The following is a 23,891-nucleotide window of genomic DNA, read 5'->3' as shown; positions in this document are numbered from 1 at the left end:
AAAATCAAAGCTTATTTTAAAAATTGTGCTGGAATAACTGATCATTCACCTAGAAGAGAGGAATCCTAGATTCCCTCCCTCAAACCACATATACAAATAAATACAAGAAAAATTAAAGCTTAAAATATAAAAAATAAAAGAGTAAAAATAGTATAAAAGACTCTAGGAGAATATTTATATAAAATCGAGGGTGAAATGACTTTCTTATATAACCCAAATGCCATAAAGGAAAAAACAAACATATTTGATTATATATTCTTATATCTTTGTTATCTCAAAAGATAACAGACAGAAGACAAATAATGGATTGGGAAAAATATTGGCAACATGTATGATAAACAAAGGCTTAAAATCTCTAACATACAAAAAGACTCTCCAAAATGAGAAGGAAAAGGTGAGTAATCCTTGAGAAAAATAATCAACAAACTGTAACAGGCAACTCACATAAAGGGAAATGCAAATAACTGATGATGATATGAAAAGATGCTCAATATTATTAAGAATAGAAATGTGGGCATTAAAACATGGAGATTCCATTTTTACCCATCAGAGTGATGAAAATTAAAAGGCTCCTGGACATCTAGTGCTGGACAAAGTATGGGGATAGATATCCCCATGTAAAGCTGGTGAAAGTGTGAAACCAGAAATAATCCAGATGTCCACCAACAGGAAAAGGGCTGAGTCAACTAAGCTACACTCACTCTAGATTTAAGGCATGTATTTAAAAGAATGAGATGTAGCCACATTGACTGATCAAAAGGGGGAGTCGGTGATAGAGTGCTAAATTTAAAAAGTCAAGTTGAAGATAATGTAAACAACGCAATATTATTTTTGTTATTAAAATGGTAAACTAACTAGAACTAATTCCTGTATGTGTTTTTTTCCCAGTTTTATTGAGCAATAATTGACATACGACATTGTATAAGCTAAGATGTATGACCTGTTGATTTGATACATTTATATACTGCAGAATGATTACCGCCTGTAGCCTTAGCTAACACCTGTACTATGTCACCTAATTACTATTTCATTTTTGTGGTGAGAACATTTAAGCTTTATTCTCTTGGAAACTTTCACGTATATAATACAGTGCTATTAGCTGTAATCAGTGCTGCACATTAGATCTCTGGAACTTCTAGCTGAAGTGACCAACACTTCGGCTATATGACCAACATCTCCCCATTTGCCCCACCCCCCAGGCGCTGGCAAACCATCTACTCTGTTTCTACGGTTTGCCTTTTTTAGATTCCACATGTAAGTGAAAACATACAGTATTTGTCTTTCTCTGTCTGACTTCTTTCTCTCAGCATAATGTCCTCAAAGTCCATCCATGTTGTTGCAAATCGAAGGATGTACTTCTTTCTCATGGCTGAAAAATATTCCACTGTATATATACACCACCTCTTCTTTTCATCCACAGTGACTACTCACCATTTTTCCCGGACAACTGCTAGGCAAGGCACTTGCTTCGACGAAATACTTCCTGAGGAGATATTTGCTGGGGTCAGGACTGTCCAGTAAGATGTAGGAACAGAAAAAGGCCCCATGCCGAAGCAGGAATATGGCAATGTCTTCATTCCCTAAAGGACAGAAAGTGGAGAGCTAAGGGCATTTGGATGCAAGGTGTGTCACAGTTGTCTAAAAGGGCAGACACTCACATGTGAAATAAAAATGAAAAGGGCACTGGTGCTGTTGAACTTCTCTATTACCTCCCTTGACGCCGGAAGGTTCCTGTTAGTGACAGAACTTTTGTGGGGCTTTGCCCTTTGAAGTGCCTCCTAATATGGTCCCATTTGCCACGGTTGGCCCCTGTCACTGAAATCCCCTTGCAGGAGTTGAGTAGGGGGAAGGAGGAAAGAGGCAGACCTTTTGAAGAAGCAAAGAATAGAGTTGCAAAAACCTCCACAAAGGCCACTGGAGAGCAGAAGTTGAGTGTGAAGGATGGGCCCACATCTTGACAGGGTGATGGCTTTCATGGGCGTACTGACTGGGGACCCACCTGACTTGATGGCCGCGTAGAGTGGCAGGCGCACGATGACAGGGAACTCATTCTTCCTGACTGCATAGCTCTCTGGGTCGGCCCCGTGCGTCAGGACCAGGAGCTTCACCACTGCCAGGTGCCCCCGCTGGCAGGCCAAGGCCAGCATCCAGTTCAGTAATCGCTGGGGGCTGCAGGGACCTGGCAGGGATGACAGGACAAAGGGAGAGGGTGGCTGAAGGGACTGGTTGTTCCTGCTCTGAAATCCCCTTTGATCACGGCCCTATTTCCAGCTGAAATTTGCTTCCGTCCAGTTGACAGTGTCTATGGAAGTCCCTCTGAATTGCATATGACATTTCCCCACATCATTATAAACCCACCTGCTCATCGAATAACACCAACTGAGGAAAAGCAGCATTCAAAAGCAGCATTCAAAACAGTGTGATCTTAACAATGGAAATAAGACTAGAAAGAACTACCTTCAGTGCTGCAGAGTTATCTCTGGGTAGTGGGATTGTGAGCATCCCCTTACTCTCTTCCTCACCCCCAGCCCTGACCTCATCCCTAGAGCAGCATTACACACAGGGATATGGGTTTTGGAGATAGGCAGTTCAGGATTGAAATATTTCAGCTGTGTGGGACCCCGGTGGCACAGTGGATAAGATTCTGCACTCCCAATGCAGAGGGCCTGGGTTCGAGCTCTGGTCAGGGAACTAGATGCCACATGTGTGCTGCAGCTAAGAGTTTGCATGCCACAACTGAGGAGCCCGCTTGCCACAACTAAGACCTGGTGCCACCAAATAAATATTTTTAAAAAAACATAGTGAATTTATCTGACCTCAAAAATAAAGATTAAAAAAAATATTTCAGCTGTGTCATCTTGGGGAAATTTCTTACCCTCTTCGTGACTCAGTCTACCCATCAGTAAAATGGGAATAATAACACCCCACCTCCCAAGTTTAATGTGAGGATTACATGACATAGTGTGTGTCAAGTGCCTGCCTCAATAAATTGTCATAACCTCTGTCAAGTGCCTGACATAATTCATTATGATATGTCATTATGTTCTTAAAGTAATACTTTTCTGCATTTCCAAATTACTGTAATATACATATATTACTTTCATAAGTTAAAAAAATACTTTGATGAAAAAAATAGATCAGCCTAAAACTTAGAGAATTACTCCCTGAAAGAACTGCCTACTTAATTCCAGGATAAAATAACACTTAACACACTGAATGAACAGAGAGAGTGTGGGCTGAAATGTTACAATATCTTCAAGTTCAAAGTAGTGCAATGACTTTTGGATCTAGCTGCCATGGAAAAACGATCTCATCCTCCACACGGACACTTCCCAATTGCATCATAACACTGTCTCACTTCCAGAGGCGGAAAAGTCCTCAGGAATCAAAGTGCTCTGAAGCCTGGGGAGAGTGAACCTCCCTCTGTGATAGGAAACTGACCAGGAAATAGGGGTGAGGCAGAGAAGGCAAGAATTAAAACCCACCACATAAGGTACCTGGCATTATGCCTGGGCTGTAGCAGGTGTTAAATAAATGTCCCTTCTTTGCCCTCAACTGATAACTAAAATGAACAATTCAAAGGAGGAGGTATATGAACAGAAAACAAATTACCCCTCTCCATTACTACCAGATATCTGGCTATGAGAAGTGCAGTCATCATGCTGCTAACTTCTGTTGAGGATGTAAATGTGTCATTCTTAGGAGGCAAGCCCTGTATTTCACAGTCATAATTTTCATATGAGGAAACCGGAGCTCAGGGAGACTTGGGAACTTGCTGAGGGTCCCACAGTTGGTAAATGGTAAAGTCAAGCCTTAAGTTCTGCTTTATCTAAAACCAAAGGGTGCTCTCTTAACCGTACAAACCCCTACATGTATTCTATAAGGTCCAAATCCAGCAACACTCATAGAGCCCATCTTTCCACCTCCTCCTTCTCTGCAGCCGTGCTCAGCTACAAGACCAGGAATTACATTAATGATGTCCTTCAAATGATGTTCATAATTACATAACGATGTACCCACACCCCATGGACCTCTCATCCATCCTCTTCTTGAACCCTGCCTTCATTCTCTAGCTGTCTCTTGTCTTACCTTACTCTCGACAGTGGCTACCTTCCCTACAGGCTGGGAATTCCCAGAGAACACAAACTGTTTTGCCCACCTCTGCACTCCCCACAGGGCCCAGCACAACGCACTGGACTCCTTCAGTCCTCAGCAGCTCTGTCCTGAGTTGAGTTAAAGACAGGACACCCCTGCGAGCAGCTGAGAACCATGCTCAGGTCCACCCAAGCTCCCTGCTCTGCAAAAGCAGGCAAACCAGGCTCTTCCCTTGCTTGTCTGCCAAGTAAACTCCTACTTAGCCTGCAAAGCCTGGCTCAGATGTCAGTTCCCTCTGAAGACTCCAGCCTGCACCCAGACAAGACCATTCCCTGATGTGTGCTTGCAGACCACTGTGTAAATATTTCAACCTTCGCATGGTTACACCTTTCTGCCTCAATTTCCTCTGCTTGACCAGGACCTACTAAAGGGCTGGGATCACCTTTTTAGAAAGGCTCTGTGTCTATCAAGTTCTTCAGTGTGGCCAGTACTTGGAAAATGCTCAATAAACGTAAGCTGTCCAATGAGATGAGTGAGTCAGCTGGCATAGACTCTTTGGGACTAGAACAGAGCTACTCTTGGAGATCCCCGAGGAGAGGGAATCAGCTTTGGCTCCTTGGGGGCTCCTTCCTGCCCTCCTATACCTTGCTCAACTCAAACAGCATCTATGGGCCCTAACAGTGCCCTGATTTCTGTTCATAAACTCATTCTCCTTCCAGCCACAGGAGAGGCATGCCAGCTTGGAACCAAATCTGAGCACAAATCTACCTCAAAGCACATAGCTGGACACCCTCTAACAGTAGTACTGCATAATTGTGCGGTCCCATGAAAAATTTAAAAATGGGATCCCTTGGACTTCCCTGGTGGTGCAGTGGTTAAGAATCCACCTGCCAATGCAGGGGACATGGGTCTGATCCTTGGTCCTGGAAGATCCCACATGCCGTGGAGCAACTAAGCCCATGTGCCACAACTACTGAGCCTGTGCTCTAGAGCCTGCGAGCCACAACTACTGAGCCTGAATGCCACAACTACTGAAGCCCACACGCCCTAGAGCCCACGCGCCGCAACTACAGAGCCCACATGCCGCAACTACTGAAGCCCATGGGCTCTAGGGCCCGCGTGCCGCAACTACTGAGCCCGCGTGCTGCAACTACAGAAACCCACGTGCCTAGAGCCCATGCACTGCAACAAGAGAAGCCACTGCAATGAAAAGCCCGTGCACCACAATGAAGAATAGCCCCCGCTCGCCACAACTAGAGAAAGCCTGTGAGCAGCAACAAAGACCCAACGCAGCCAGAAAAAACAAAAAAAATGGGGTCCCTTGTTTAAAAATTATTAAAAATTTCAAGAGGGCTGGGACTTCCCTGGCAGTCCAGTGGTTAAGACTTTGCCTTCCAATGCAGGGGGTGTGGGTTTGATCCCTGGTTGGGGAGCTAAGATGCCACATGTCTCGTAGCCAAAAAACCAAAATATAAAACAGAAGCAACATTGTAACAAATTCAATAAAGACTTTAAAAATGGTCCACATCAAAAAAAATCTTTAAAAAAAAATTTCAAGGGTGCAACTGCAGAGTGTTAAACTAAGTGTGGGGCCCTTCTAAGTGCAGGGCTCTGTGTGACTGCACTGTCACATACCCATGAAGCTGGCCCCACTCCCTCACAAAATCCTAACTCCCAAGACCACTCTAAGGCAATGCCTCAGCCTATAGCTGTAGTGATGCCTGGACTTAAACAGTGTCACAGATCCAAGGCCATCATATGAAATCAAAGGAGACCAGGACACCTTGAGTCCACCAGAGAAAAAATTAACTTGTTATTTAAAAAAGCAACATAGCATGGTACATCCAGACAATGTAATGTTATTCAGTAATAAAAAAATATATATATGAGCTCTCAAGCCATGAAAAGACATGGAGGAAACTTGAATCAAATTGCTAAGTGGAAGTAGTCAATCTGAAAAGGCTATGTACTGTATGAATCCAACTATATGTCATTCTGGAAAAGGCAAAACTATGGAGACAGTAAAGAGATCAGTGGCTGCCAGGGGTTGGGAGAGAGAGGGATAAATAGGTGGAACACAGACGATTATTAGGACAGTGAAACAATTCTGTATGATGCAGTAATGGTGGAAATATGTCATTACACATTTGTCAAAAGCCAGAGATATACAACCCTAATGTCAATTATGGGCTTCAATTAGTAATAACGTGTCAATATTGGTTCATCAATTTTAACAACTCACACAAAACGCAAATAATAGGGAAACTGTGGGAGATGGTATATGAGAATACTCGGTACTTGTTTATCAGTTCTTCTGTGAACCTAAAACTGCTTTAAAGAATACTCCCAGATTTCTGGATCTCATGACTGGTAAACAGTGTGAAGACATAAACATTTTGAAGTGCAGCCCCCCCCAAATACCTGCCTGGTTCCTAAGAAAAGAGGGTCCCTGAGAGGTGGTGAAGAGCTCATGCTCTGGGATTTACCTGGCAAAGACTCGAGTAATTCCTGCACGACATCAGTGTGCCCAAACTGTGCTGCCACCACGGCTGGGTTGTCGTCGGTGGGCTCCGTCGGCAGCTCCACCAGTCTCTCAGTGAGAAGATACCGGACGGTCTCCAGATCCCCATAGGCCGCAGAGATGCTCAGGAGCTGGCCCTGGTCAAAACAGAACAGGGCCAAGATGTCAGCAAGACGAGTGCTGTTGGGAACTGCCAAGAAAATTGACTCTAAATGCTTCACGAAGTCCATGGGCAAGATTGGAGCTGTGCTGCCCAGGACAGCAGCACCAGCCACATGTGGCTGACGAGGCTTGAAATGTGGCTCATACAAAGTGACATGTGCTGAACGTGTAAAATCACATGGGATTTCAAAGACCTAGTACGAAAAGGGTAAACTATCTTGTCAATTTTTATACTGATTACATGTTGAAATGATGATCTTTAATATATGCTGGTTAAATAAAATAGATTATTAAAATTCTACCTGTTTCTGTTTACTTTTTTAATGTGACTATTAGAAAGTTTGATCTTATAAATGTCTCGTATTCTATTTCTTTGGAACAGCATCATGAAAGATATCTCAGGCAGGTATCAAAATTCTTCATGTTATTTGAATGTGCAAGCCAGGGCTGCTGTCCTTTGCCTTAGGTTTGTGCCTCTGAGAGCCCTCTTCTCACAGGAAGCCTGGTCTTTTTCTCAGTCAAAGGTCAGCACATGCCCCATCTCCTTGCTCACAGCGTCCCTTGCACTGGGAGGCCTCTGTCACCGTCTGTGCATAGCTAAAGCTTTTTCGGCTCTCTCACCGAGGCTGCGGTACCTTGAATGGACACTTATTCATCTTGCCACACAGGTCATTTGAGCCTGAACACATGCTCTCCTGTATTGCTTTAAAGTCAGGTTTCTTAAGATATAATTTATGCATAGTAAATTCACCCTTTTTACTGCACTTTGATGAATTTTGACTAGGTATAACTCAATCACAATCACCACCAGCAAGAGCTAGACTATTCCATTGTCCCCCAAAAGCCATCTTGTATTTGTGTGTACCCACCCCCATGTCTCTGGCTCCTCTGCTAGACTGTGGGTTCCTCGGTCCAGTGTCATGCTGGTTCTCCACTGAAGAGTCAGGCACAGGACACTGACGTTGGTGCCAAATGGACATGCCACGTTGAATCCTGGCTCTGCCACTTACCACCTATGTGTCTTTGGACAAGTGCCTTGACAGCACTGTACTCCAGTTCCTTCATAATAAAATGGGGATCATTACAACTCCCCTTAATCTCCTTCATGGAAGGCATTGAGGGAAGTGGGTATAAGGAACCCAGCTCACAGAGGGCAGCCATGCTAACGAATTTGTGAGTGGGCCAACCCATGAATGCATGGGCGTGATATCACAACCAGGGCAGACTACTGACATGGGCGGAGGGAGGCACAGACTCCAGGCTGTCTGCTGAACAGCCCTCCTTGTGGGAAGCCACCCAGTGTCAACCCAAGGGGCCAAAAAGTCTGACCTGCTCATGTGTGCATCCCAGTTCTCCCCATAAGAAGAGAGGCATTTGGCCATATATGCTGTGAATTCATAATAGGAGGAATCAAAAATGCCCTCCCCTCAGTAATTCTCAAGCACATGTACTTGCCAATTCCCCCCAAAAAATTCTCTTACAATTTTGAGAACAGGTTTAGTAATTGAGTTATTTCCAACTATTAATTATATGGAGACATTAAACTTGTGCTAATCAAAGTATTGCATCAGTAAAGTGCTTCCATGGTTAACAGCCAATAAGAATTTCCCACAAGGACCAGAATGTGGCAATGGTCTTCTCAAGCTGTAGATGGGCAAGATGGTTGATCTCTACAAGCTTTTTGGAAAAGTTTGGCATGTGTTTCAAAATTTAAAAATTGCTCATACCCACATTCTCAATTCCTGTTAACCTAGGCTGAGAAAATATATTGACAATAAGAAAAGGATTAGGCAACAAACATTCAATACAGCATGATTTACAGTAGTAAAAAATTAGAAACAATACAAATATCTAACCAAAAGGAACAGCCAGGTAAGTGACACTGTCTCTACTAGATGGAATGTCATGTAGCCATTGAAGGTGACGCTCATAAGGAACTTATACAGAAAATTGTTCGTATAATATTATGTGAGAAAAAGCAGTATGCAAAACTATACATAAATAGGCTTGTATCTATATTAGAAACAATAACAACGACAAAATGAATGTTCAGATCAGCAGCCTGGAAGAGAGTATACCAAAAATGCTAAGTGGGATTGTTTGGATGGATTAGGAATATGATTACTTTTTTGTTCTTTTTTTCTTTACTTTTATATATTTAAAAATTTTTCTTTTTTGAGCATGTACTATTTTTATAGTGGAAAAAAGTGTAAAAGAATAAAGTTAAACCTTCAGATTGCCATTTTGTCCTTTATATTTCTGTGACCCCCTCCCTGTCCCCTGGGAAGGCAGGAGCAGTGTGCTTAGGTGATGACAGGCTGAGAAGTCCACTCGAAAGGACTGGCACCCGTAAGTTTATATGAGAAACAAGGTATTCATAACACAATAGAAATCCTCATTATGATTATAATGATAACAAGAAAACAACTTTAGTGGTAACCCTCGCCCAACCTGGGTCCCCAGCTCTGGCCAGAGGGGCTGGCATTGACCTTACCTTTTCCAGCTGGGACGTGCTCTCATCGCAAGCTTCTCTGAGCAGGTGCTGGGCTCTGCTGGCGTCTCCTCGCTTGTATGCGGCATGAATGCCTTCCGTCCTGGGGCTCTGTGCTGTGGGGTCGCCACCTGGCATGGATAGTTTGCTGCCCATGTCCCCGGCACCTGGGTGGACAAAAGCACATACATAGCATGACCTCCACTGCCAGCGCTGCTCTTGGGAATCATCAGAGAGTGGGATATGCTCTCCAAGACATAAATCTGGAGGCTTTAGCAAGAGAAAGGGGTTGCCCTGAAATGCTGCCAGTGTCACCAAGTACAGCAGACTTTGGCACCTGCACCCTGCTGGAGGCCCTTCCTGCATGGGGCCATCTGTGAAGGCATGGGGAAGCTGAACATAGCTCGGGGAAGATTCTGCAGCTAGACGATGGCCTGGAGCGAGCTGCCTGGCAGGAAACTGCGGCTGCCAGGCTGACCTTACCAACAGCAACAGAGAAGCAAAGGCTTTGGTGAGAGCGCTAGTAGCCCACCAAACTGTCCCACTGCTATATCCCTCAGAGGGATATGGTATCTAGTGGAGGAAGAAAGGCAGGTCAAATCCTGTGGGTGTGGAAATCTAGACCCTCTCTGCCTAGAAAACTCCACAAAGGCATGGGACTTAGAATGGTAGCCCTCATTCCATACTGTGCTGGGTCTGAAGACGCAGAAGTGAAAGCAATCAGCCCTTAGAGCTCCCACTCTAGAACGCTTCATAATTAGGAGGTCTGTGGATCCCAAAAGGCTTCAGAGACTTCCTGCACATCCTAAAGTTGCACACAGAATTCTGTGTGTGTGTGTGTGTGTATATACATTTCTCTGGGGAGAAAATTCAAGGCTTCTACCAGATTTTCAAATGTGTTAGTGAACCAGAGTTAAAAGTTTTATCTCTACAGATATTACAGAAACGACTACAATGAATGAGGAGTTAAATTTTGATTGTGTTGAGTGGCAGCAGAAACAGGGACAGAATTCTGTCATTCTTGACCAAGTTCACACAGCTTGTAAGAGGTAAACTGGGACTGAAGTTTGGTTCACGAGCTCTCAGGCTGGGGCTAAACCCACTCCATCTCTTTGCTACCTCTTTGAAGGGATAAAAAACCAGGGTTTTTTAAATGTAATAATGTAAATGCTAAGGAAGGTTGGCTTCCAAACATTGACATCACAAAAGCAAATCACATTATAGCAGCTAACATTTGGAAAAAATTTTTTTTATATTTATTTTCAATAGCATAAAAATTACATGCTTAGAAATAAATTTTTAAAAAGATGGACAAGATCTATATACCCTGAAAGCTATAAAACACTGCTGAGAGAAATTAAACAAGACCTATATAAATGGAAAGAAATCTCATGTTCATGGATTAGAAGAATCAATATTGTTAAGATGTCAATTCACCCCAATTTTATCTATAGATTCAATGTAATCCCTACCATAATTCCAATAGGCTTTTTGGGGGGTAAAAATTGACAATCTGATCCTCAAATTTGTATGAAAATTCAAAGGACTTATAATATCCCAAGCAATCTTGAAAAAGAAGAGTTGGAGGACATATACTACCTGATTTCAAGTCTTATATAAAACTATAATAATTAAGGCAGTGTGGTAATAGATCCGTGGAACAGAATAGAAAGTTGAGAAATAGACCCATACTTGTACACCCAATTAATTTTTGATAAAGGGGGCCAACACAATGAGAAATGCAAAAATCTTTTCAATAAGTGGTGCTGGAACAACTGCACATCCATTGAATAAAAAGAGACTCGGACCCCTACTTCTCACCACACACAAAAATTACTTCAAGATGGATCATGGATTTAAACATAAAAGTTAAAACTGTAGCGCTTCTAGGAAAAAAAAAATCACAGAATATTTTTATGACTTGAGAGTAGGCAAAGCTTCCTTAGATGGGACACAGAAATAACCATGAAAAGAAAAAAATTCTTAAATTAGACTTTAACAAAACTTAAAACTCCTGCTCATCAGAAGGTTGATCTACCATTTAAAAATTATTTACTATTTGAAAATGAGTAGGCAAGTTACATACTGGAAGAAAATATTTCTAAAACATATATCCAAAAAAGGAATGGTATTCAGAAAATAGAAAGAACTCCTGGCAGAGCTGGAACTCCCGGCTCAGGGTCTCTTCCCTCCGCTGTCACGGAACTGCCCCAGAGCCCGAGGGGAGGGCGGTCTCACTGAGGCTGCCAGCTCTGGAGGGGCCCCGGTGCCCGAAGCCGCGACAGTCGTGGGGACGGCGGGCCGGATCACTCATCCTGGGGTAAGCCTGCTGCCATGTCATGAGGACACTCAAGCAGCCCTAAGGAGAGATACATGTGGCAAGGAACTGAGGCCTCTTCCTACAGCCACGTGAAATCATCGTACCTAGGGGAAGATGGCGGAAGAGTAAGACGCGGAGATCACTTTCCTCCCCACAGATACACCAGAAATACATCTACATGTGGAACAACTCCTACAGAACACCTACTGAACGCTGGCAGAAGACCTCAGACCTCCCAAAAGGCAAGAAAGTCCCCACGTACCTGGGTAGGGCAAAAGAAAAAAGAGTAAACAGAGACAAAAGGATAGGGACGGGACCTGCACCAGTGTGAGGGAGCTGTGAAGGAGGAAAGGTTTCCTCACACTAGGAAGACCCTTCGCGGGCGGAGACTGCGGGTGGCAGAGCGGGAAAGCTTCGGAGCCGCGAAGGAGATCACAGCAACAGGGGTGCGGAGGGCAAAGCGGGGAGATTCCCGCACAGAGGATTGGTGTTGACTGGCACTCACCAGCCCGAGAGGCTTGTCTGCTCACCCGCCGGGGCGGTTGGGGCTGGGAGCTGAGGCTCGGGCTTCGGTCGGAGTGCCGGGAGAGGACTGGGGTTGGCGGCGTGAACACAGCCTGCAGGGGGTTAGTGCACCACGGCTAGCTGGGAGGGAGTCTGGGGAAAAGTCTGGACCTGCAGAAGAGGCAAGAGACTTTTTCTTCCCTCTTTGTTTCCTGGTGCGCGAGGAGAGGGGATTAAGAGCGCTGCTTTAAAGGAGCTCCAGAGACGGGCGCAAGCCGCAGCTAAAAGCGCGGACCCCAGAGACGGGCATGAGACACTAAGGCTGCTGCTGCCGCCACCAAGAAGCCTGTGTGCAAGCACAGGTCACTATCCACAACCCCCTTCCAGGGAGCCTGTGCAGCTTGCCACGGCCAGGGTCCTGGGATCCAGGGACAACTACCCCGGGAGAATGCACGGCACGCCTCAGGCTGGTGCAACGTCACGCCGGCCTCTGCCGCCGCAGGTTCGCCCCGCACTCCGCGCCCCTCCCTCCCCCCCGGCTTGAGTGAGCCAGAGTCCCCGAAGCAGCTGCTCCTTTAACCCCGTCCTATCTGAGCGAAGAACAACAGATGCCCTCCGGCGACCTACTCGCAGAGGCGGGCCGAATCCAAAGCTGAGACCCGGGAGCTGTGAGAACAAAGAAGAGAAAGGGAAATCTCGCCCAGCAGCCTCAGAAGCAGCGGATTAAAGATCCACAATCAACTTGATGTACCCTGCATCTGTGGAATACCTGAATAGACAACGAATCATCCCAAATTGAGGAGGTGGACTTTGAGAGCAAGATTTGTTATTTTTTCCCCTTTTCCTCTTTTTGTGAGTGTGTATGTGTATGCTTCTGTGTGAGATTTTGTCTGTATAGCTTTGCTTCCACCATTTGTCCTAGGGTTCTATCCGTCTGTTTATTTTTTTTTATTTCTTTAAAAAATTTTTTTTCTTAATAATTATTTTTTATTTTAATAACTTTATTTTATATTCTTTCTTTCCTTCCTTTCCTCCTTCCTTCCTCCCTCCCTCCCTCACTGCTTCCTTCCTTCCTTCCTTCCTTCCTTCCTTCCTTCTTTCTTTCTTTCTTTCTTTCTTTCGTTCTTTCTACTTTTTTTTCCCTTTTATTCTCAGCCATGTGGATGAAAGGCTCTTGGTGCTGCAGCCAGGAGTCAGTGCTGTGCCTCTGAGGTGGGAGAGCCAACTTCAGGACACTGGTCCACAAGAGAACTCCCAGCTCCACATAATATCAAACGGCGAAAATCTCCCAGCGATCTCTATCTCAACACCAGCACCCAGATTCACTCAACGACCAGCAAGCTACAGTGTGGGACACCCTATGCCAAACAACTAGCAAGACAGGAACACAACCCCACCCATTAGCAGAGAGGCTGCCTAAAATCATAATAAGTCCACAGACACCCCAAAACACACCACCAGACGTGGACCTGCCCACCAGAAAGACAAGATCCAGCCTCATCCACCAGAACACAGGCACTAGTCCCCTCACCAGGAAGCCTACACAACCCACTGAACCAACTTTAGCCACTGGGGACAGACACCAAAAACAACAGGAACTACGAACCTTCAGCCTACAAAAAGGAGACCCCAAACACAGTAAGATAAGCAAAATGAGAAGACAGAAAAACACTAAGCAGATGAAGGAGCAAGATAAAAACCCAGCAGACCTAACAAATGAAGAGGAAATAGGCAGTCTACCTGAAAAAGAATTCAGAATAATGATAGTAAAGATGATCCAAAATCTTGGAAATAAAACAGACAAAATTCAAGAAACATTTAACAAGGACCTAGAAGAACTAAAGATGAAACAAGCAATGATGAACAACACAATAAATGAAATTAAAAATACTCAAGATGGGATCAATAGCAGAATAACTGAGGCAGAAGAACGGATAAGTGACCTGGAAGATAAAATAGTGGAAATAACTACTGCAGAGCAGAATAAAGAAAAAAGAATGAAAAGAACTGAGGACAGTCTCAGAGACCTCCGGGACAACATTAAACGCACCAACATTCGAATTATAGGGGTTCCAGAAGAAGAAGAGAAAAAGAAAGGGACTGAGAAAATATTTGAAGAGATTATAGTTGAAAACTTCCCTAATATGGGAAAGGAAATAGTTAATCAAGTCCAGGAAGCACAGAGAGTCCCATACAGGATAAATCCAAGGAGAAATACGCCAAGATACATATTAATCAAACTGTCAAAAATTAAATACAAAGAAAACATATTAAAAGCAGCAAGGGAAAAACAACAAATAACACACAAGGGAATCCCCATAAGGTTAACAGCTGATCTTTCAGCAGAAACTCTGCAAGCCAGAAGGGACTGGCCGGACATATGTAGAGTGATGAAGGAGAAAAACCTGCAATCAAGATTACTCTACCCAGCAAGGATCTCATTCAGATTTGATGGAGAAATTAAAACCTTTACAGACAAGCAAAAGCTGAGAGAGTCCAGCACCACCAAGCCAGCTTTACAACAAATGCTAAAGGAACTTCTCTAGGCAAGAAACACAAGAGAAGGAAAAGACCTACAATAACAAACCCAAAACAATTAAGAAAATGGGAAGAGGAACATACATATCGATAATTACCTTAAATGTAAGTGGACTAAATGCTCCCACCAAAAGACACAGATTTGGCTGAATGGATACAAAAACAAGACCCATATATATGCTGTCTGCAAGAGACCCACTTCAGACGTAGAGACACATACAGACTGAAAGTAAGGGGATGGAAAAAGATATTCCATGCAAATGGAAACCAAAAGAAAGCTGGAGTAGCATTTCTCATATCAGAAAAAATAGACTTTAAAATAAAGACTATTACAAGAGACAAAGAAGGACACTACATAATGATCAAGGGATCGATCCAAGAAGAAGATATAACAATTATAAATATTTATGCACCCAACATAGGAGCACCTCAATACATAAGGCAAATACTAACAGCCATAAAAGGGGAAATCGACAGTAACACATTCATAGTAGAGGACTTTAACACCCCACTTTCACCAATGGACACATCAGCCAAAATGAAAATAAATAAGGAAACACAAGCTTTAAATGATACATTAAACAAGATGGACTTAATTGATATTTATAGGACATTCCATCCAAAAACAACAGAATACACATTTTTCTCAAGTGCTCATAGAACATTCTCCAGGATAGATCATAACTTGGGTCACAAACCAAGCCTTGGTAAATTTAAGAAAGTTGAAATTGTATCAACTATCTTTTCCGACCACAACGCTATGAGACTAGATATTAATTACAGGAAAAGACCTGTAAAAAGTACAAACACATGGAGGCTAAACAATACACTACTTAATAATGAAGTGATCACTGAAGAAATCAAAGAGGAAATAAAAAAATACCTACAAACAAATGACAATGGAGACACGACGACCCAAAACCTATGGGTTGCAGCAAAAGCAGTCCTAAGAGGGAAGTTTATAGCAATAAAATCCTACCTTAAGAAACAGGAAACATCTTGAATAAACAACCTAACCTGGCACCTAAAGCAATTAGAGAAAGAAGAACAAAAAACCCCAAAGTTAGCAGAAGAAAAGAAATCATAAAAATCAGATCAGAAATAAATGAAAAAGAAATGAAGGAAACGATAGCAAAGATCAAAAAAACTAAAAGCTGGTTCTTTGAGAAGATAAACAAAATTGATAAACCATTAGCCAGACTCATCAAGAAAAAAAGGGAGAAGACTCAATTCAATAGAATTAGAAACGAAAAAGGAGAAGTAACAACTGACACTGCAGAAATACAAAAGATAATGAGAGATTACTGCAAGCAACTCTATGCCAATAAAATGGACAACCTGGAAGAAATGGACAAATTATTACAAATGCACAACCTGCTGAGAGTGAACCAGGAAGAAATAGAATATATGAGCAGACCAATCACAAGGACTGAAATTGAAACTGTGATTAAAAATCTTCCAACAAAGAAAAGCCCAGGACCAGATGGCTTCACAGATGAATTCTATCAAACATTTAGAGAAGAGCTAACACCTATCCTTCTCAAACTCTTTCAAAATATAGCAGAGGGAGGAACACTCCCAAACTCATTCTACGAGGCCACCATCACCCTGATACCAAAACCAGACAAGGTTGTCACAAAGAAAGAAAACTACAGGCCAATATCACTGATGAACATAGATGCAAAAATCCTCAACAAAATACTAGGAAACAGAATCCAACAGCACATTAAGAGGATCATACACCATGATCAAGTGGGGTTTATTCCAGGTATGCAAGGATTCTTTAATATACACAAATCAATCAACGTGACACCATATTAACAAATTGAAGGAGAAAAACCATATGGTCATCTCAATAGATGCAGAGAAAGCTTTCGACAAAATTCAACTCCCATTTATGATAAAAACCCTCCAGAAAGTAAGCATAGAGGGAACTTTCCTCAACAGAATAAAAGCCATATATGACAAACCCACAGCCAACATCGTCCTCAATGGTGAAAAACTGAAAGCATTTCCACTAAGATCAGGAACAAGACAAGGTTGCCCACTCTCACCACTCTTATTCAACATAATTTTGGAAGCTTTAGCCATCGCAACAGAGAAGAAAAGGAAATAAAAGGAATCCGAATCAGAAAAGAAGAAGTAAAGCTGTCACTGTGTGCAGATGACATGATACTATACATAGAGAATCCTAAAGATGCTACCAGAAAACTACTAGAGCTAATCAATGAATTTGGTAAAGTAGCAGGATACAAAATTAATGCACAGAAATCTCTGGCATTCCTATATACTAATGATGAAAAATCTGAAAGTGAAATCAAGAAAACACTCCCATTTAACATTGCAACAAAAAGAATAAAATATCTAGGAATAAACCTACCTAAGGAGACAAAAGACCTGTATGCAGAAAATTATAAGACACTGATGAAAGAAATTAAAGATGATACAAATAGATGGAGAGATATACCATGTTCTTGGATTGGAAGAATCAACATTGTGCAAATGACTCTACTACCCAAAGCAATCTACAGATTCAGTGCAATCCCTGTCAAACTACTACTGGCATTTTTCACAGAACTAGAAGAAAAAATTTCACAATTTGTATGGAAACACAAAAGACCCCAAATAGCCAAAGCAATCTTGAGAACGAAAAATGGAGCTGGAGGAATCAGGCTCCCTGACTTCAGACTATACTACAAAGCTACAATAATCAAGACAGTATGGTACTGGCACAAAAACAGAAAGATAGATCAATGGAACAGGATAGAAAGCCCAGAGATAAACCCACGCACATATGGTCACCTTATCTTTGATAAAGAAGGCAGGAATGTACAGTGGAGAAAGGACAGCCTCTTCAATAAGTGGTGCTGGGAAAACTGGACAGGTACATGTAAAAGTATGAGATTAGATCGCTCCCTAACACCATACATAAAAATAAGCTCAAAATGGATTAAAGACCTAAATGTAAGGCCAGAAACTATCAAACTCTTAGAGGAAAACATAGGCAGAACACTCTATGACATAAATCACAGCAAGGTCCTTTTTGACCCACCTCCTAGAGAAATGGAAATAAAAACAAAAATAAACAAATGGGACCTAATGAAACTTCAAAGCTTTTGCACAGCAAAGGAAACCATAAACAAGACAAAAAGACAACCCTCAGAACGGGAGAAAATATTTGCAAATAAAGCAACTGACAAAGGATTAATCTCCAAAATTTATAAGCAGCTCATGCAGCTCAATAACAAAAAAACAAACAACCCAATCCAAAAATGGGCAGAAGACCTAAATAGATATTTCTCCAAAGAAGATATACAGACTGCCAACAAACACATGAAGGAGTGCTCAGCATCATTAATCATTAGAGAAATGCAAATCAAAACTACAATGAGATATCATCTCAAACCAGTCAGAATGTCCATCATCAAAAAATCTAGAAACAATAAATGCTGGAGAGGGTGTGGAGAAATGGGAACACTCTTGCACTGCTGGTGGGAATGTGAATTGGTACAGCCACTATGGAGAACAGTATGGAGGTTCCTTAAAAAACTACAAATAGAACTGCCATACGACCCAGCAATCCCACTACTGGGCATACCCCTGAGAAAACCATAATTCAAAAAGAGTCATGCACCAAAATGTGCATTGCAGCTGTATTTACAATAGCCCGGAGATGGAAGCAACCTAAGTGTCCATCATTGGATGAGTGAATAAAGAAGATGTGGCACATATATACAATGGAATATTACTCAGCCATAAAAAGAAACGAAATTGAGCTATTTGTAATGAGGTGGATGGACCTAGAGTCTGTCATACAGAGTGAAATAAGTCAGAAAGAGAAAGACAAATACCATATGCTAACACATATATATGGAATTTAAGAAAAAAAAAATGTCATGAAGAACCTAGGGGTAAGACAGGAATAAAGACACAGACCTACTAGAGAGTGGACTTGGGGATATGGGGAAGGTGAGGGGTAATCTGTGACAAAGCGAGAGAGTGGCATGGACATATATACACTACCAAACGTAAAATAGATAGCTAGTGGGAAGCAGCCGTATAGCACAGGGAGATCGGCTCGGTGCTTTGTGACCGCCTGTGGGGGTGGGAGGGAAGGAGACGGCAAGAGGGAAGAGATGTGGGGGCATATGTATATGTATAGCTGATTCATTTTGTTGTAATGCAGAAACTAGCACACCATTGTGGAGCAATTATACTCCAATAAAGATGTAAAAAAAAAAAAAAAGAAAAGAAAGAACTCCTATAAGTCAATAATAAAGGACAAACAACCCAGTTAAAAATGAACAAAGATTTGAACAGCAGAAGATATTCTAAAAGCTCAGTATCATTAGTCATTAGGAAAATGCAAGTTAAACACCACTACACTCCCACCAAAATCACTAAAATTTAAAAATACTGACAATACTTGGTGAGGATATGGAGCAACAAGAACATTCATACCTTATTGTTTGTGTCTAAAATGGTACAACCACTTTGGAAACAAGTCTGGTGGTTTCTTACAAAGCTAAGTATATACCTACCCTATGACTCACTTATTCTATTCTTAGGTATTTACCCAAGAAAAATACGTGTAAAAAATATATCCAAGAATGTCAACTTTATTCATGGTGTTTCCAAACTGTAAATAGCAAAGGTGTCCAACAACAGGAGAATGAATAAATAACTACTGTGGTATAGTAACTACTCAGCAATCAAAAGGAATAAATTACTGATCCATGAAATGATTGATGGGAATCTCAAAACACAATGCCGAGTGAAAGAATGACTGCACAAAATGATCCCATTTATATTCTAATCAGTGGTGGGAAAAAAATCAGAACAGTGGGTCCTGAGGGTGGGAACAGTCATGAAGTTTACCAGCGGAGGGGCATGAGGAAATTGTTTGGGTGATGGTTCTTTATCTTGATGATGTTTTTAGTGCACAGGTGTTGGTATTTGTCAAAACTTATCAAATAGTCTAATGAAGGTATGTGCATTTTACTTTATATAAACTTTACCTAAAAAATTATAAATAATATTGAACTATAGTCAATAATATGAATACTGAAGCACTTGAGGGTGAAAAGTACAGATATTTCCAATTTACTTTGAAATGCATTAAAAATAATGGATTGATGGATGGATAGAAGAACAGATAGAAATGAGAGCAATTTTAGAAAATGTTAATGGTAAAATCTAGGTGGTGGGTATATGGATGTACATGGTTCAGTTCTTTCAGTTTCACTGTATGTTTGGAATTTTTCATAACAAAATATTGGGAGAAGTGAATCAGAATAACATACCCTAAATGGAAGGCCTGCCATATGGCATACTGAACGAGCTCCACCACCAACCCAGAAAAATCCTGCTCTGGAAAAAGGGAAAGACAAGTTGCTTACAGTGAAGCCCCTTGATACCATCCAGGGTCTTTACAGCTCACTCTAAGCCATGACTATTTCAAAGGCAACCATTCTGAAAAGCCATGTTAAGTGGATTTCATAAGTGTCACGCACAATCTGCATCCTTCCTGAAACATCAATACAAGACTGTTGTGTCTGAATGGAGATTACTGGTTTTTTTTTTTGGCTATGCATTTTTGGAAAGGCGTATCAAAAAAGGGCTTAGTGTGTAAGTGGTTATACATGTGAATAAGGCAGCTTCACATCCCATCACACACTAACAGTCCCCATTAATTATTAACAGTCAGAGACTAAGACATTTGAGAGTCAGCTGCAGGGAGAAGCCATTGGCAGGGTAAGAAGAAGGCAGAATCCACGGCTGCGTCATCCATCAGAAGAGGCACTTAATTATGTCATTGCTCATCTTTCAGAATTAAACAAATATCCTCCTTATCTCTGTAAAAGACAGGTGCATGTGTGTGAGGAGGTATAAAGTAACCTCTTCTGTTCACGTTAGGAACATAAATTTAAAAAGTTCACCTTTATGCCCAAGTTAAGCAACACTGAGAAGGTAGAACCAAGGACATAGGATGCATGTGAAATTACAAGGGTGGTTTTACTTTAACTTGATTTATAAATAATGCAACATATGTGGAATAAATGACATACTAAGAAACAAGACTCTGCTCAGTTCTATTTACATATATATATATATATATATATATATATATATATATATATATATTTAATGCTGTGGTGTTTTCAGTTTGAATCTGATTTTCTTAAGTTGCATGGACAACACATGTACACTCTCACTGACCCAAGAGCTGGGGGGTCTGGTCCAATCAAATTGTTGGAAAGACATTATGGGAAAACATCAGGTAATGCATGTGCATTTAATTTACTCTGCTAACTTCATTTAATTTCCTGAAATCATAAAGAGAATGGTTAACATATATTTAAATAAAAAAAAAAAAGACCAAAATGCTAATGATAAGTATTAATGATGGGCTGGGGGGAATTAGTGATAGGATTAGAAAAGATTTTTCTTTATTTCCTAAATTCCCTGTAATGGAATTATATGACTGCTTTATTTAAAACTTTAAAGAAGTTAGATAAGTAATAAAAGAATACATTCTCATTGAAAAAAATTAAATAGTACAGAGATACATCATGTAAGGCAGAACCCCTCCTCCCCACCATGAAACACCTTTTCTTGGAGGTAAATATTTACTTTAATAGTAATTTTTTTTTACAAAAATACTACAGTTTTATATTTGAGAATTGGTGTCCTTTGATTTAAACTTAAATCGGGGTAATTGTATATATGTATACTATTTGAGATTATTTAGTTATTTGTGCCTATTAATCAACCATTATCTGTAATTATACTCTTTTACACAGTAAAACATCACAGTTCTAAATATTTTGCTCATACAGACTTAAAATTCATACTAAAAATATAACCCCCCAAACTTACTCTATTTCAATACAATATTAATGTAGCAAACAAGTAACTAGGACTAGTAGGAAAATAATAGTAGAACATTAGAATGATTCAGTGTCAAATTTTTAAAAAAATCCTTTTTGTTCTTTATTACAATAGGTGTAATTATTTTCCTAAATAGCAATGAAAATTCCATATACATATATATACGACAACCAGGCATCTTAATTGTTTGGGTGATGGTTCTATATCTTGAATTAATGTAAAGTTAATATGCATAACAAAAAGGTAACAAAAAACTAGGAGAAAGGGAAACCATTAGCACAGTTCATTTTTATTTTTAAGGTTTGGTCAGTGTTGCTTGTTTGTTTTTAGGAAAGTGTCAATTAGAAGTAATTAGAAGCAAGAATGAGTGAGGGGAAGCTATAAATGTAGTGAATGAGTAGCATTATGGATTCAGCACATGTAGACTTACTCTACAAGAATACAAGAAATATTTAGGGTAAGCTGTGAGGTGATAAGTGAACATATTCCTGGTGGGTGATAAATGTTAATATCTACACAGCCTGGTATTTAAATATGCTGGACACGGACAGTAAATTAAAAGTTCATTATGTGAAAAAGTATTTGGTTAAAAAATATTTAAAAACCTATGAAACCAGAACATCATTTAGTCCTTGATAATCACTTTCAATTTAATATTCTATTTATAAAAAAATACTTTCAGTAACACTGTATATTTCACATATTCAGCCATTTCTAGGAGAAATGTTTTTAGTTGCTAATAACTCAATCTCTAAATGTTATTTCTGTAATTCAAGTTGTAGAAAAACAGATTATTCTGACTACAGGAAAACTAACAGAAATTATTATTCTCCTTTATTTTGGGAAAGTAATAAAACAGAATTCCATGAATGTTATAGAATGATGTCTGGCTATACAAGCCATGCCACTTACACTAATAGTTCACTGTGGCCTTCCCCATCTTAAAGAGAGTCCTCCTTTGTCTGCTGATTCTGAGTCTGTTCTGTCCTTAAATCCTAAGGAGACATTCTTCCCTTTTCTTCTAGAACAGTGTTTGTTAACTCATCCCTCCCAACCTAATAATCAGAATAAAATTCTCTCCCTACTGCTTTTTTCCTACGAGTCTAGGACAATGGAGAGGTAATATGAAAGTGACTTTAATTCTAACAGTTCTAAATGTTGGTCTCTTATGTATATATATTATACATTTAATTCTCTTGTCCCCGTCAAAGAACGCATGCATGACAGAAGGCAAATGCTCTCTCTTGATTCAAAATCTGTGGCATCTTCTGTACATCCTGGAAAAGACACTAACGTTTTACTTGAATATATACTTTTTCAAAAATTACATTTACCTCCATCAATAGAGTAGCAAAAGGTAAACATATACCTAACAACCCAGAATTCACTGCAGAATAAACAAGAGTAAACTTTAGGATGCTACTGACCTGGTCATAATTGTTTAATGACCTTCCTGTGCCATCCTCCATCGAGTCCCTGTGTGGCCAAACCCGGGGGTTGGGGGCTGTCCCTCCCCAGAGGTGACGCCCTCCTGGCACTGCAGTGGCTCACCCACTGTTGCCCTGGGCTTACCGGCCTCCAGCAAGAAGGATCCTTCTTTCTTTGCCAGCTGTCACTCTAGGGTTTAGCCTCAGCAGCAGTTTTCATCTCTGGGTCACATTACGGTGAAATCCAACCCTTTATTTCTTCGGGGAAGAGGCAGAGGTTGGGGGGGTGTAGAGGGCGACATGACCCCAGGGTGACTCTCGGCAGTAATTCCTCACTGACTCCAGATGGCTGGTGCTCAGTCCCATCAAGCTGGGCCATCAGACCCAGCATCAGAAAAGAAAGCAAAGATAGCAGTGGCATTCACCAGGGGCCTCGCTCACGGCTCACGTAGAGCAGAGCTCCAGCCACGCAGGCTGAGCGTTTCTCATACCAGCAAAGCCTCCCAGCACAGATGTAAAACTTCTCTGTGGATATTCTCACCAAATCACTGGAAATAAATTTTTGTTAATAAAAGGGGCATGGGCGGTTATACCTATGAGCAGGCTGTGCAGAGGGAAATCGCACATGAAAGTGCAGTTTTCTTTAGAAACAAAACATACAATTAATTATTAAGATTCCATGTTATGTCCACCTGACACAGCGAAAAATTTAATGAGTTCTAATATTCATTGCTGGCCAGAGTGTGGTGAAAACTGTACACTTGTCAATGTGGGAAGGCTTACTGAGACAGGCTGGGACTGGGACCCTTTGCTGTAGTGCTGCAATGCTTGCACCTGGACATATGTCTTCTGGAGTTACAAAATACAAAGAAACTATAAGGGACTAAAAATAACTGTGTGCATGTGTACTTGGGGCAAATTATGGACAAAAAGATACAAAAA

The 23,891-nt window shown here is 41.1% G+C and overlaps 1 protein-coding gene across 7 annotated transcripts in view; it reads right to left on the bottom strand.

The window, feature by feature from the left end:
- The window catches only part of LRRK1 (leucine rich repeat kinase 1), a 123,154-nt gene that overhangs the window by 66,247 nt on the left and 33,016 nt on the right, over window positions 1-23,891 (bottom strand). For 6 of the 7 annotated variants that reach the window (XR_007475596.1, XR_007475597.1, XM_049706093.1 and 3 more), the window contains exons 3-6: window positions 9,273-9,436; window positions 6,582-6,753; window positions 2,000-2,179; window positions 1,432-1,580 (exon numbers count right to left, since the gene is read on the bottom strand). Coding sequence is in view for 4 of the 7 variants with exons in the window: in XM_049706093.1 (XP_049562050.1) it covers window positions 1,432-1,580; window positions 2,000-2,179; window positions 6,582-6,753; window positions 9,273-9,436 (665 nt within the window). In the remaining 3 variants the exon portion in view is untranslated. Of the gene's footprint in view, window positions 1-1,431; window positions 1,581-1,999; window positions 2,180-6,581; window positions 6,754-9,272; window positions 9,437-23,891 lie in introns of those variants that run through there. The other variant, XM_049706094.1, reaches the window with a different exon arrangement.

The sequence above is a fragment of the Orcinus orca genome, chromosome 2, assembly GCF_937001465.1.
Source record: "Orcinus orca chromosome 2, mOrcOrc1.1, whole genome shotgun sequence".
Lineage (NCBI taxonomy): Eukaryota > Metazoa > Chordata > Mammalia > Artiodactyla > Delphinidae > Orcinus > Orcinus orca.
Note: the sequence above shows the minus strand (reverse complement) of the source record. Positions and strands in the feature narration are given on the sequence as shown.